The 15,572-nt window shown below is 42.9% G+C and overlaps 1 protein-coding gene across 3 annotated transcripts in view; it reads left to right on the top strand.

Moving 5' to 3' along the window:
• Positions 1-15,572, top strand: part of STAT6 (signal transducer and activator of transcription 6) — a 254,858-nt gene that overhangs the window by 150,631 nt on the left and 88,655 nt on the right. For all 3 annotated transcript variants that reach the window (XM_069758539.1, XM_069758541.1, XM_069758542.1), the window contains exons 10-13: positions 1,070-1,186; positions 2,217-2,309; positions 5,218-5,424; positions 14,555-14,649. In XM_069758539.1, the coding sequence (XP_069614640.1) occupies positions 1,070-1,186; positions 2,217-2,309; positions 5,218-5,424; positions 14,555-14,649 (512 nt within the window). The remainder of the gene's footprint in view (positions 1-1,069; positions 1,187-2,216; positions 2,310-5,217; positions 5,425-14,554; positions 14,650-15,572) is intronic.

The raw sequence follows: 15,572 nt of genomic DNA, 5'->3' as shown, positions 1-15,572 counted from the left end.
AGGAAAAGAAGAACCCCAAGATCACTGTGGCTGAGCTCCAGAGATGCAGTCGGGCCTTTATGGTAGAGTGGCCAGACAGAAGACATAGAGTTTGATAAAAAAAAAAAACACATGAAGGACTCCAAGACTATGAGAAATAAGATTCTCCGGTATGATGAGATGAAGATAGACCTTTTTGGTGACAATTCTAAGCGGTATGTGTTGAGAAAACCAGGCACAGCTCATCACCTGCCCAATACAATTCCAACAGTGAAACCTGGTGGTGGCAGCATCATGCTATGGGGGTGTTTTTCAGCTACAGGACGACTGGTTATCATTGAAGGAAACATGAATGCGACCAAGTACAGAGATATCCTGGATGAAAACCTCTTCCAGAGTGCTCTGGACCTCAAACTTGGCCGAAGGTTCACCTTCCAACAAGACAATGATCCTAAGCACACAGCTAAAATACCAAAGGAGTGGATTCAGAACAACACTGTGACCATTTTTGACTGGCCCAGCCAGAGCCCTGACCTAAACCCAATTGAGCATCTCTGGATAGACCTGAAAATGGCTGTCCACCAACGTTCACCATCCAACCTGGAGAGGGTCTGCAAGGAAGAATGGACGAGGATCCCCAAATCCAGGTGTGAAAAACTTGTTGCATCATTCCCAAGAAGACTCATGGCTGTACTAGCTTAAAAGGTGTGTCTACTCAATATTGAGCAAAGGGTCTGAATACTTATGAACATGTGATATTTCATTTTTTTTTCTTAATAAATTAGCAAAAATTTCTACATTTCTGTTTTTTTTAGTCAAGATGTGGTGCAGAGTGTACATTAATGAGAAAAAAATGAAATTTTTTGAATTTACCAAATGGCTGCAATGAAACAAAGAGTGGCAAATTTAAAGAGGTATGATGTACAGTTTGTATTGTGAAATCTGGTGATGAATAAGCCTTAGTTGATACTCTATACTGAATGCAATTTTGGGGCTTTCTTTTATACTATAGTTTTCACATTTTTAGTCTTGTACATGTCCATATTTATTGCACCTTGCTACTAGCAAACTCTTGATTTCTAATTTTCAGCTGCTGAAAAAGATAAAGCGCTGTGAGAGAAAGGGATCGGAATCGGTGACGGAGGAGAAATGTGCTATATTGTTTACTGCCGAAATTCATTTTAGTGGTGCCACTTACATTATACAGGTAACTTCCCAACTTTGAGCCCTAAATATCTATCATCACTATTATTATCATAATTATCATTATTATTTTCATTATCATTATTACTATTACTATCACCATTATTATTATTACTACTACCACTTGTTGTAGTAATAATGCCATACAATAATAGTCCTCAAATAATAGTAACTGTGGTGCACACATAAATGCAGTAGACCTCTGCATGCCTTTAATTTCATACTGGATTGTAAGGAGGTTTTTATATACAAATCCAATTTAAATTAGGTTCCATCAGAGCTCCTTAGCTTGTTTTAAGAGGAAAATGCCTTTATCCATGGAGTACACACCGCAACCCCTGTACGGAGGCCCAGTATGGTTGCATGTGCGGTGGTACCCGGGTCTGGAGGAGAGGAGACTCTCCTCCAGGCCCTTGGGAATCATATTTCTGTTAAAAAAAAAGAATTAAAATAATAAATATTGACATACTTACCTTCCGATGGCCCCCGGAGTCCTCCCACCTCTCAGCGGTGCACACGGCGGCTTCCGTTCCCAGGGATGCATTGCGCGAAGGACGTGGGATGATGTCGCGGTCATGTGACCGTGATGTCACAAAGGTCCTTTGCGCAATCCTCCCTGTGAACGGAAGCCTCCGGGAGTGCCGCTGAGGAGATCGGGGGATGTCAGGTGAGAATAACCATTTTTTTTATTTTTTTTATTATTTTTAACATTCTATGTTTTACTATTGATGCTGCATATGCAGCATCAATAGTAAAAAGTTGGTCACACTTGTCAAACACTATGCTTGACAAGTGTGACCAACCTGTCAATCAGTTTTCCAAGCGATGCTACAGATCGCTTGGAAAACGCTAGCATTCTGCAAGCTAATTACGCTTGTAAAACGCTAGTGTTTAGCGGGAAAAAACATGCCAATTCTGCATGCGTTATACCCGCAGCAGGGAGTTGCAGAATTACCGCGGAAATTTTTGCCGCAATTCTGCAACGTGTGCACATAGCCTTATAGTTTACATTTCAGTATTTTCTTTTATCTTAGGCCTTGTCGTTACCTCTGGTTGTCATAGTCCATGGAAATCAAGACAACAATGCGAAGGCCACAATTCTGTGGGACAACGCTTTCTCCGAGATTGTAAGTTTATACAAATGTAAAATGCTGCAGTAGGATGTTATGTGACCCTGGGTGCGATGGAATGTGTTATGTAACACTGCTCCGCCAGTAGTAGGAATGCTACATGTGGCAGACACCTGAGCAAGCAAAATGTGGGCCAAAAATACTGAACCTTATCTTGAGAAGAACATTTACACACTTCCTAAGCAAGTCAATTCTTCACTTTTATTTCTGTACACTTTATATCATACATACCAACTTTCAGAAAGCCGACTGATTTTTTTACTAGGGTCGTAAAAAGAAGGCAATTCAAGGGTCTCCCACTTGAGGGCCCTACAGCCAATCAGGGGCTGTTTTGGGCTGCTTGCGCTCTCACTTCTTCATTTCTTCCGCTTGTCTGCCATTCAACCGAGGGTATATACAGTACATCCTACAAAAAACACCCACTCTTCCTACCATGATTCAGCAATATATTTTTTACTATGCATATTTAATGAACACAAGTAAAAAAGTGGAAAGGGAACACTCCAAACAAGATCATATTAAAGGGTAAGCACTGCATATTTACAGTTTTATGTCTCGGTATGCACAAAACTATTACAGAATATAAGGTTAATTGATTCAGGTAAATCCCATTTTAAATAAGGTGCAGAGTGCAAGGTAAGTAAAACATGTGAAATTTACACTGAAAATAGCAAGTGCATTTAGACAAAATATAGTTGAGGTATGATGTACCTTTATTAAATATAAAGAACCCTTATGCCTTATGCACGTACCGTAATTCATTATATCCGGAGACATTGTGGGATTAGTTCTTATAAAGTATTATATTTTAGATCATATTAAGGATAAGATATTTACTAGACCACGACCCTCTCGCTGTCTGCACCCGACGTACGTTTCGCCTGTGCTTCCTCAAGGGGTGGAAGAAGGAAGTAAGCGTGCAGCAGCCAAATAGCCATAGGTGATTGGTTGAAGGACTCATGTGGCATAAAAGCACTGACATCACTGGAATGAGACCAGTGTGAAAAGTATCTGTTATTTATTTTATAAGGGGGAAGACTTCATTTAAAAAGGATTTGTCCATATAGTGGATTACCCCTTTATTTCAATCGTATTTGACATTAAAATTATGAAAATAATAAATAAAAATAAAGTAAATTGTGAAGAAATAAATGAGTGTTTAATTTGGAAAGATTACCACAAGCCTCAGGTGGTAAGCAGATAAAATATTCTCCATAGCCTGGTGGCAGCTTAACTCGATGTTCATAGTTGCCCTCTTGTTGAGTGGTTCATTTTGTGTCACATACTAATAGATAGGTAGAGATGAACTGATAATAAATACATCTTCATCAGAAAATTGGTTGTCATTTTTGCTGCTCATGCAGCTGGTAGTCAGGTTGAATATGTTCTCATAGCAGCATTAGCACGTCATGCACACTATAGGGTTTACTCGGCAGCGCCCAAAGGCCACATGGCTTTCTAGTATCAAGAAAGGTAAGGAAAGCTTTGGACTAGAGATGAGCGAATCATTTCTGAACTAATGACTTCACTAGTAGTGACAGACCGCTCCTGCTGGCGATTCAGTAGCTTCTGCTGATGTCGCGTCGATTGCGAGCAGCTGCTCGTCTTCCACTCTCTGGTGACCAGGAATGTGAGCATGAATTCTCAGTAATGATGAGGTGCTATCTGCACACTTATGCTTTCACTCACTACAGGTGGTCATGGCTGCGTTAGCGCGTATGTGACTGCTACCATAAATTAGCAATAGCTGCTCAAAGATGAAACCACACCCACCACATGAGATGGGCTGTGATTGGCTAATATTAGCTGCAAAATTGGGCAGCCAATTTAGAAGTTTTGGAAAGTCTCACCCATTGAACGTGGGTGTGGGTTTGGCCACGTGTGGTAGCCTTTCAGAGTGTTCTTAGTCTTACCATAAAAGCCAACATTGTCAATTTTATAAACAAATAATGATCAATAGATATTATGGTTAATGCACCTACTGTATATGACTAAGGATTTTTTTGTAAGCATGTGTTTTATAATTTTGTAGATTGATTTAAGCCCTCCATACACATTAGATTAATGTCAGCCACACCCTCCGATATTGATGACTTCGGAGGATAGTCTAATGTGTATGGGGCCGCTGATCAGTTGATTGTCAGGGAGTAAGGCTGTGTGCACACGATGCAGATTTGGTGCAGAAAAATCTGCTGCAGTTCTGCACTAAATCTGCATCTCCTGGCAGAATCTGCAGGTGCGTTTTTTATGCGTTTTTGATGCGTTTTTGATGCGTTTTTGATGTGTTTTTGATGCGTTTTTTGAGCACAAATCTGCACAAAAAACGCATAAAAAACGCATCAAAAACGCATAAAAAACGCATCAAAAACGCACCTGCAGATTTCTATTATGGAGGGGTGCAGAAACGCTGCAGAACTGCACAAAAGAAGTGACAGGCACTTCTTTGAAATCTGCAGCGTTTCTGCGCAGATTTTTCTGCACCATGTGCACAGCTTTTTTTTTTCACATTGATTTACATTGTACTGTGATCACAGTGCAGTTCTGCAGCGTTTCTGCTGCAGAAAAATCTGCTGCAGTTCTGCACTAAATCTGCATCGTGTGCACATACCCTTAAGGATCCTGCATGTTTGATTTTGAGCAAACAAACCTTTTGTTCTCCTGGAGATAAGCTGCTGCCATACATCTGGTTGCAGCTTTATCATACAGAACAGAAGAGAGCTCAGCTGGGGAGATGCTCCGGTTGAAAGTTTGTCATAAACCATCATTCGGCCGACAGCCATCTAATGTGTATGGAAGGCTTTGCTGTAATTACAATTGTACATGTCATCATTTTTGTAATTTCCAAATTATGAAATCAGAAGGTCAATTATATATAGCTCATCCTTTCTACTATTATCATTGACAGGCAAGACAACCCTTCTATGTACAAGAGAAAGTGCCTTGGAGAAAGATGTGTACCACCTTGAATATGAAATTCATGTCTGAAGTGGGAACAAAACAAGAGCTGTCGAAGGATCATTTCTGGTTTCTTGCCCAGAAGATCTTTGGAGACAATTGCCTTAGCTATGATGATCTAAAAGAACACCATGTGTCCTGGACCCAGTTTAACAAGGTAATAATTCATGTAAAATTTATATTGATATTGTTATTTTTTTAATCACTTAGTGAAAAACAATAACTGCAACCTATTATAATATACTACGGCATATTGATGTTAATACTGTATATGATCGATTTTTCTTTGGTGTTTTCAATAATAACAAATGAATGTTCCATGAAATTGTTAAAAATATATCTTGGTTGTATCCAGTGTAAATAAACAGGTCAAACTGAACATTGCAATGTTGAGTGCTTTTTGGCCCTCCATTACTGATATGCATGGGTTCAATATGTTTGATGACAGCATCGCGTGGATCATCACAGATGGAAAATAATACATTTGGGCCCCGAATCATCAAAGCAATTTCAGCAGAATTCAGGTGTAAATGGTTTTGAAAAGTTGCACAATTTTGGCACAACTCAAAGTTGCACAAAAGTCATATGATTTTTTGTTGTTTTCACGCCAGTTTCTCCCATTTTCTCCCATTTTGGCAGAGGCCGACAGGACTGGGGCCCAACTCGTCTAATTCATGATAAGCTGTGGCATTCTCTATGCCACAAATCTTACTCCAGTCTTTGACTAAGATTTCTAGCATGGCCGCTTGACCACACTTGTAAGACACAGGAGCGTCTGACTCCATCACGCCCCATCATTAAGACCAACGAGAAAATCGCTGGTCTTGATAAATGAGGGCATTGGTATTTTTTCTCTTTTTTTTGTTTTTTTTTAGCTTGACATCTCAAAATAGCACTGAAATTGAAATTGATTGTGGTTGCAAAGCACTTTTAACTTGACTTTGTGCTGTTTGTCATGGCTTCGGTGTATAACACAAGCTTTGACACTGTCAGCTGTCAGCTGAGCCATGTCAAGGATCAAACCTATGACAAACATATCCCAATGACCTATTGATTTATCAAGAAAAACACAATGTGTTGCATTACTCTTCTCAAAAATCTGAAACTTCGGTTGGAGGTTCATAGTGCCTGTATGTACAGAGCCTAAACTGGTAGCAAGTAAGTGATCCATAAGTATCCTGATGCAGATATTCTGTTAAGTGAATTGTAAGCTCCAAATTAAGATTTTGGTTTTGGCTTTTATCCTAAGTCATGTGACAAGGTTCATTACAGAGTCTACGTATATTGACTTTTAGGATCGCTACTTCCTATAGGTGGCACTAGAGTTCTAGTCCTCTTCCTGTCTGAAGAGACAATTTTCAAATCCACAACATGTCAATTTCTCTTGCCGGTACACTGAGTTTTCTGTGCAGAATTTCCCCACATGTACATGCATTTTTAGTGCGTTTCCGCAGAGGAAACCTAAGAATGTTAATAAAATTTTGTGAAGCCAAATACCAGGAAGTATCAAAAGCAAACCACCTTTATTGAAAAAATTACATACCAACAAGAGACAAAAACCACAGCATCAAAAACGCAATGAAAACTCATGTTAAAAAACGCACACATGAACGCAATAAAAAACGCACCCCAGTACTGGAAATAGCAGAGCAGTGTCCTGTGTCTGTGGAATGCAGCACAATCACTACACTCCACACCACATCCACAGTGGTAACAGAGCTTTACATGTCCCCACATCACATCCGCAGTGGTGATAGAGCATCACATGTCCCCACACCACATCCATGATGCAACCGCTGATGCAACCGCTCAGCAAGCCAGCCGGAACACACTGAGACAGAAGCGTGACAAAGCTCCTGCAGTGTGTAGTGCTGACATGAGACAGGTCACTGGAGATCATAGCTGATGAACCCTGATCATCTCACTGATGTCACCGCCAAACTACACACCTCTCAAACTACGTCATCACTAAAGTACACTAAGCTACACATGCCCTGCACTGATATATCTCAATGACCTCTATCAATCTATCTATGTATCTATCTATAATTATCTATCATCTATCTATCTATTATCTATCATCTATCTATTATCTATCAATCATCTATCAATCGTCTATCTATCCATCATCTATGTATCTATTATCTACTAGATGGTGGCCCGATTCTAATGCATCGGATATTCTAGAATATGTATGACAGAACTTGTCCAGTAAACGTAAACATAGCATATAGCACAGCCCATGTAGCATATAGCACAGCCACGTAGCATATAACTCAGCCCACATAGCATATAGCACAGCCACATAGTATATAACACAGCCATATAGCATATAGCACAGCCACATAGCATATAACAGCCCACGTAATATATAGCACAGCCACATAGTATAACACAGCCACGTAGTATATAGCACAGCCACGTAGCATATAACACAGCCCACGTAGCATATAGCACAGCCACGTAGTATTTAACACAGCCATGTAGTATATAGCATAGCCATGTAGCATATAACAGCCCACATAGTATATAGCACAGCCACTGTTGTGAATTCTGTTGTCGGGCTCCCTCCTGTGGTCGTGAATGGTACTTCGGCAAGTTCTGTCTATGGGCTCCCTCTGGTGGCTATGAGTGAAGCTGCTGCTTCTGAGGTTCCTTACACAGGTGACGTGGTTTATCCTTTGGTTGGCTGCCAGCTGTCAATGTTTTTGCATTGGTTCAGTTCGCTCCTGGATCTCTCTGGTGACCTGCCTTCTCCTGCAGAAGCTAAGTTCCTGATAGTCATTATTTGTTCACTGTTTTCTTGTCCAGCTGGTTATCATGATTTTGTCTTGCTAGCTGGAAGCTCTGGGATGCAGAGTGGCCCCTCTGCACCGTGAGTCGGTGCGGAGGTCTTTTTTGCACACTCTGCGTGGTCTTTTGTAGGTTTTTGTGCTGATCGCAAAGTTACCTTTCCTATCCTCTGTCTATTTAGTAAGTCTGGCCTCCCTTTGCTGAAACCTGTTTCATTTCTGCGTTTGTGACTTTCACCTTAACTCACAGTCAATATATGTGGGGGGCTTCCTTTACCTTTGGGGAATTTCTCTGAGGCAAGGTAGGCTTTATTTTCTATCTCTAGGGCTAGATAGTTCTTAGGCTGTGACGAGGCGCCTAGGTCTGGTCAGGAGCGCTCCACGGCTATTTCTAGTGTGTGATAGGATTAGGGCTTGCGGTCAGCAGAGCTCCCACATCCCAGAGCTCGTCCTGTATGAGGTTTAACTATCAGGTCATTCCGGGTGCTCCTAACCACCTGGTCATAACAGTACAGCTGGCCCAAAGTATTAATGCATCTCAATAGAGGGATAAGAGAACTTCTGAGACCTTTTTTTTTTCTTTGCACTGTGTTTTGTCTTTCTTTTCCCCTAGACCTTTGGGTGGTTCAGGACACAGGTGTAGATATGGACATTCAAGGTCTGTCCTCTTGTGTGGATCTTCTCACTGCAAGGGTACAAAACATTCAAGATTTTGTGGTTCAGAATCCTATGTTAGAGCCTAGAATTCTTATTCCTGACTTATTTTCTGGGGATAGATCTAGGTTCTTGAATTTAAAAAATAATTGTAAACTGTTTCTAGCTTTGAAACCCCGCTCCTCTGGTGACCCCGTTCAACAGGTAAAACTCATTATTTCTTTGTTGCGTGGTGACCATCAAGACTGGGCATTTTCCCTTGCGCCAGGAGATCCTGCATTGCGTGATGTTGATGCATTTTTTCTGGTGCTTGGATTGCTTTATGATGAACCAAATTCAGTGGATCAGGCAGAGAAAATCTTACTGGCTTTGTGTCAGGGTCAGGATGAAGCGGAGGTGTACTGTCAGAAGTTTAGAAAGTGGTCTGTGCTTACTCAGTGGAATGAATGTGCCCTGGCAGCAATTTTCAGAAAGGGTCTTTCTGAAGCCCTTAAGGATGTCATGGTGGGGTTTCCCACGCCTGCTGGTCTGAATGAGTCTATGTCTTTGGCCATTCAGATCGATCGGCGCATGCGTGAGCGCAAAGCTGTGCACCATCTGGCGGTATTCTCTGAACATAGGCCTGAGCCTATGCAGTGTGATAGGACTTTGACCAGAGCTGAACGGCAAGAACACAGACGTCGGAATGGGCTGTGTTTTTACTGTGGTGAATCTACTCATTCTATCTCCGATTGTCCTAAGCGCACTAAGCGGTTCGCTAGGTCTGCCACCATTGGTACGGTACAGTCTAAATTTCTTTTGTCCGTTACTCTGATTTGCTCTCTGTTGTCCTATTCTGTAATGGCATTTGTGGATTCAGGCGCTGCCCTGAATTTGATAGACTTGGAGTTTGCCAGGCGCTGTGGTTTTTTCTTGGAGCCCTTGCAGTATCCTATTCCATTGAGAGGAATTGATGCTACGCCTTTGGCTAAGAATAAGCCTCAGTACTGGACTCAGTTAACCATGTGCATGGCTCCTGCACATCAGGAGGATATTCGCTTTTTGGTGTTGCATAATCTGCATGATGTGGTCGTTTTGGGGTTGCCATGGCTACAGGTCCATAATCCAGTGTTGGATTGGAAATCTATGTCTGTGTCCAGCTGGGGTTGTCAGGGGGTACATGGTGATGTTCCATTGCTGTCAATTTTGCCTTCCACTCCTTCTGAAGTCCCTGAGTTTTTATCAGATTACCGGGATGTATTTGAAGAGCCCAAATCTGGTGCCCTACCTCCTCATAGGGATTGCAACTGTGCTATTAATTTGATTCCTGGTAGTAAGTTTCCTAAGGGCCGTCTGTTTAATTTATCTGTGGCAGAGCACGCCGCTGTGCGGAGTTATATAAAGGAATCCTTGGAGAAGGGTCATATTCGTCCGTCGTCGTCACCATTGGGAGCAGGGTTCTTTTTTGTGGCCAAGAAGGATGGTTCTTTGAGACCTTGTATTGATTACCGCCTTCTTAATAAGATCACAGTCAAATTTCAGTATCCTTTGCCGCTGCTGTCTGATTTATTTGCTCGGATTAAGGGGGCTAGTTGGTTCACCAAGATAGATCTTCGTGGTGCGTAAAATCTTGTGCGAATTAAACAGGGTGATGAATGGAAAACGGCATTTAATACGCCCGAGGGCCATTTTGAGTACCTGGTTATGCCATTCGGGCTTTCTAATGCTCCATCTGTGTTTCAGTCCTTTATGCATGACATCTTCCGAGAGTACCTGGATAGATTCATGATTGTATATTTGGATGACATTTTGGTCTTTTCGGATGATTGGGAGTCTCATGTGAAGCAGGTCAGAATGGTGTTCCAGGTCCTTCGTGCGAATTCCTTGTTTGTGAAGGGTTCAAAGTGTCTCTTTGGAGTTCAGAAGGTTTCATTTTTGGGTTTCATTTTTTCCCCTTCTACTATCAAGATGGACCCTGTTAAAGTTCAGGCCATTTACGATTGGACTCAGCCGACGTCTGTGAAGAGCTTGCAGAAGTTCCTGGGCTTTACTAATTTTTATCGTCGCTTCATCGCTAATTTTTCCAGTATTGCTAAACCGTTGACTGATTTGACCAAGAAAGGTGCTGATGTGGGCAATTGGCACTCTGCGGCTGTAGAGGCTTTTCAGGAGTTGAAGCGTCGTTTTGCTTCTGCCCCTGTGTTGTGCCAGCCAGATGTTTCGCTCCCTTTTCAGGTTGAGGTTGATGCTTCTGAAATTGGAGCAGGGGGTGTTTTGTCACAAAGAAGTTCTGATGGCTCGGTGATGAAACCCTGTGCCTTCTTTTCTAGAAAATTCTCGCCTGCTGAGCGCAATTATGATGTGGGCAATCGGGAGTTGTTGGCCATGAAGTGGGCATTCGAGGAGTGGCGACATTGGCTTGAAGGAGCTAAACATCGCGTGGTGGTCTTGACGGATCACAAGAATTTGACTTATCTCGAGTCTGCCAAACGGTTGAATCCTAGACAGGCTCGATGGTCGCTCTTTTTCTCTCGTTTTGATTTTGTGGTTTCATACCTTCCGGGATCTAAGAATGTGAAGGCTGACGCCCTGTCAAGGAGTTTTGTGCCTGACTCTCCGGGTGTTCCAGAGCCGGCGGGTATTCTTAAGGAAGGGGTAATTTTGTCTGCCATTTCCCCTGATTTGCGGCGTGTGCTGCAAAAGTTTCAGGCTGATAGACCTGACCGTTGTCCTACGGAGAAACTGTTTGTACCTGATAGATGGACTAGTAGAGTTATCTCTGAGATTCATTGTTCAGTGTTGGCTGGTCATCCTGAAATCTTTGGTACCAGAGATTTGGTGGCTAGATCCTTTTGGTGGCCTTCTTTGTCACGGGATGTGCGTTCTTTTGTGCAGTCCTGTGGGACTTGTGCTCGGGCTAAGCCCTGCTGTTCTCGTGCCAGTGGGTTGCTTTTGCCCTTGCCGATCCCGAAGAGGCCATGGACGCATATTTCCATGGATTTTATTTCTGATCTCCCTGTTTCTCAAAAGATGTTGGTCATTTGGGTGGTTTGTGATCGCTTCTCTAAGATGGTCCATTTGGTACCCTTATCTAAATTGCCTTCCTCCTCTGATTTGGTGCCATTGTTTTTCCAGCATGTGGTTCGTTTGCATGGCATTCCAGAGAACATCGTCTCGGACAGAGGTTCCCAGTTTGTTTTGAGGTTTTGGCGGTCCTTTTGCGCTAAGATGGGCATTGATTTGTCTTTTTCTTCGGCTTTCCATCCTCAGACTAATGGCCAAACCGAACGAACTAATCAGACTTTGGAGACATATCTGAGATGCTTTGTTTCTGCTGATCAGGATGATTGGGTGTCCTTCTTGCCTTTGGCTGAGTTCGCCCTTAATAATGGAGCCAGCTCGGCTACTTTAGTTTCTCCTTTTTTCTGTAATTCTGGTTTCCATCCTTGTTTCTCTTCAGGGCAGGTTGAGCCTTCGGACTGTCCTGGTGTGGATGCGGTGGTGGACAGGTTGCAGCAGATTTGGACTCATGTGGTGGACAATTTGACATTGTCCCAGGAGAAGGCTCAACATTTCGCTAACCGCCGGCGTTCTGTTGGTCCCCGACTTCGTGTTGGGGATTTGGTTTGGTTGTCATCTCATCACGTTCCTATGAAGGTTTCCTCTCCTAAGTTTAAGCCTCGTTTCATTGGGCCATATAAGATTTCTGAAGTTCTTAATCCTGTGTCATTTCGTTTGGACCTTCCAGCTTCTTTTGCCATCCATAATGTGTTCGATAGGTCGTTGTTGCGGAGATACGTGGCGCCTATGGTTCCCTCCGTTGATCCTCCTGCCCCGGTGTTGGTCGAGGGGGAGTTGGAGTATGTGGTGGAGAAGATTTTGGATTCTCGTGTTTCGAGACGGAAACTCCAGTACCTGGTCAAGTGGAAGGGTTATGGTCAGGAAGATAATTCCTGGGTTTTTGCCTCTGATGTTCATGCTGCCGATCTTGTTCGTGCCTTTCATTTGGCTCATCCTGATCGGCCTGGGGGCTCTGGTGAGGGTTCGGTGACCCCTCCTCAAGAAGGGGGTACTGTTGTGAATTCTGTTGTCGGGCTCCCTCCTGTGGTCGTGAATGGTACTTCGGCGAGTTCTGTCTATGGGCTCCCTCTGGTGGCTATGAGTGAAGCTGCTGCTTCTGAGGTTCCTTACACAGGTGACGTGGTTTATCCTTTGGTTGGCTGTTCTATTTAACTCCTCTCAGATCGTTATTCCATGCCAGCTGTCAATGTTTTTGCTTTGGTTCAGTTCGCTCCTGGATCTCTCTGGTGACCTGCCTTCTCCTGCAGAAGCTAAGTTCCTGATAGTCATTATTTGTTCACTGTTTTCTTGTTCAGCTGGTTATCATGATTTTGTCTTGCTAGCTGGTAGCTCTGGGATGCAGAGTGGCCCCTCCGCACCGTGAGTCGGTGCGGAGGTCTTTTTTGCACACTCTGCGTGGTCTTTTGTAGGTTTTTGTGCTGATCGCAAAGTTACCTTTCCTATCCTCTGTCTATTTAGTAAGTCTGGCCTCCCTTTGCTGAAACCTGTTTCATTTCTGCGTTTGTGACTTTCATCTTAACTCACAGTCAATATATGTGGGGGGCTTCCTTTACCTTTGGGGAATTTCTCTGAGGCAAGGTAGGCTTTATTTTCTATCTCTAGGGCTAGATAGTTCTTAGGCTGTGACGAGGCGCCTAGGTCTGGTCAGGAGCGCTCCACGGCTATTTCTAGTGTGTGTGATAGGATTAGGGCTTTCGGTCAGCAGAGCTCCCACATCCCAGAGCTCGTCCTGTATGAGGTTTAACTATCAGGTCATTCCGGGTGCTCCTAACCACCAGGTCATAACAAGCCATGTAGTATATAACACAGCCACGTAGTATATAGCACAGCCACATAGTATATAGCAAAGCCACGTAGCCAGCCACATAGCATATAACACAGCCCACATAGCATATAGCATAGCCACGTAGTATATAACACAGCCACGTAGTATATAGCACAGCCATGGAGTGTATAAGACAGCCCACGTAGTATATAGCACAGCCCACGGAATATGTAGCAGTGTGGGCACCATATCCCTGTTAAAAAAATAATTAAAATAAAAAATAGTTGTATACTCACCTTCCGGCGGCCCCCGGATCCAGCCCAGGAGTTAGCGATGCTCTCGAGAGGTCCGCTCCCAGTGATGATTTGCGGCAATAACCTATGATGACGTAGAGGTCTCGCGTGATCCTATGTCATTTCGCAAGGCATTACTAGGAACGGAGCAGCCGAGAGCATCACGAGGATGGGGAACGCTTCGGGGGCCACCGGAAGGTGAGAATAGCATGATTTTTTTTTTTATTACTATTTTTAACATTATATCTTTTTACTATTGATGCTGCATAGGCAGCATCAATAGTAAAGCCTATCGCTGATTGGTCGCGGCCGGCCGGGCGCGACCAATCAGCGATGCGGGATTTCCATTACAGTCTTTTTGTCTGTAACGGAAATCCCGCGTCGCTCATTGGTCGCGCCAGCCTGTCGCTGAATGGTCGGCTGGCGCAACCAATCAGCGATGCGAGATCTCCGTTACAGGCAGACGGAAATGGACCTTAGAAGATTATATATATAGATCTATCATCTATCTATGTCTGTATTGAAGATTGTTTTATTAATTAGTAAACTACCATAGCTTGAAATGACATAATTACAGTATGTAAAAGCTGATGTTGAAAACGCATGTCATACGGATGCTAGGTGAGAAAAAATCACATTGTATTTGTATCACACTTGCATAACACTCATCTGACGTCTCAGGACCAACATCGGACCGATTTTATAATCAATTCTGTATTTCAGGAGCCACTTCGGGAAAGAAACTTTACATTCTGGCAGTGGTTTGATGGAGTTATGGACCTCACTAAAAAATACTTGAAAGATTACTGGTCAGACGGGTAAGAAGCACTGAAAAAAAACAGGTTGAACATGTTGTCACAGAGGTTTGGACTTACTCTTGGATGAGATCTTTCTTAATATACAATAACATATTCCTGAAATTGTCAAAGTTAATTCCATCATTTTGTTAAAGAAGCTGTCCTATCAGAGGCAACCCTTTTATATTACTTCTGGCAATCAAATGATCCACAGGTCAGACCCTGATACACCAAGAAAATGCCAGACTTTTTTTTCCTGCAGTGGCCTTAATACATGGATGAGTCAAAAGATTGTACTCAAGTGACGTTACATCCATGAAGCCAAAGGGGTTATATGGATATGGATTGCAAACTAATTATAATATAAACTATGAGCACAGTATTCACATCAGCATTGTATCTTATGTTGGAAGTCACATTTCTGTGCCAACAGACCCCAGTGACGTATTATGTGCCATGTGCTGCATTGGCTTACGCTGTGGTGTCCATTGTTTTACCACAAAAATAGCTCCGAATGATGGTGTCTGTGTTGGGGCCTATTATGCATAACCGGTAGGTACAGTGAATTCATATAGTTACAATTCCTGAGATCAAAATTTGAGACCAAACAATAAACATGAGCATTAAAGATACTAGAGTTTTCACTAAATCTGTGCATCTGGGTTTGTAGAGTAATGTTGGTGTGTTAATATACTCACCTACCTCTGCCTTCTCCTGGATCCAGCACCGTTACGGTGCTCTTCTCAGTGACGTCACTGCCCTTCAGACTTTCTGGGCTTTTACAATGTAAGTCAATGGAGTGGCAGAGCGAGATTCCATGGACTTCCATTATAAAAGAGACATCCAGCTCACGCATAGAGTGAGCTGGATAGTCTGAAGAGCGGTGACGTCTCTGAGAAGAGGACCTGAGTGGTCCTGGATACCGGAGAAGGCAGAGGTAGTTG

The sequence above is a fragment of the Ranitomeya imitator genome, chromosome 3 (assembly GCF_032444005.1).
Source record: "Ranitomeya imitator isolate aRanImi1 chromosome 3, aRanImi1.pri, whole genome shotgun sequence".
Classification (NCBI taxonomy): Eukaryota; Metazoa; Chordata; class Amphibia; order Anura; family Dendrobatidae; genus Ranitomeya; species Ranitomeya imitator.
The sequence above is the reverse complement of the archived record's forward strand: the minus strand, read 5'-3'. Positions and strand labels throughout refer to the sequence as shown.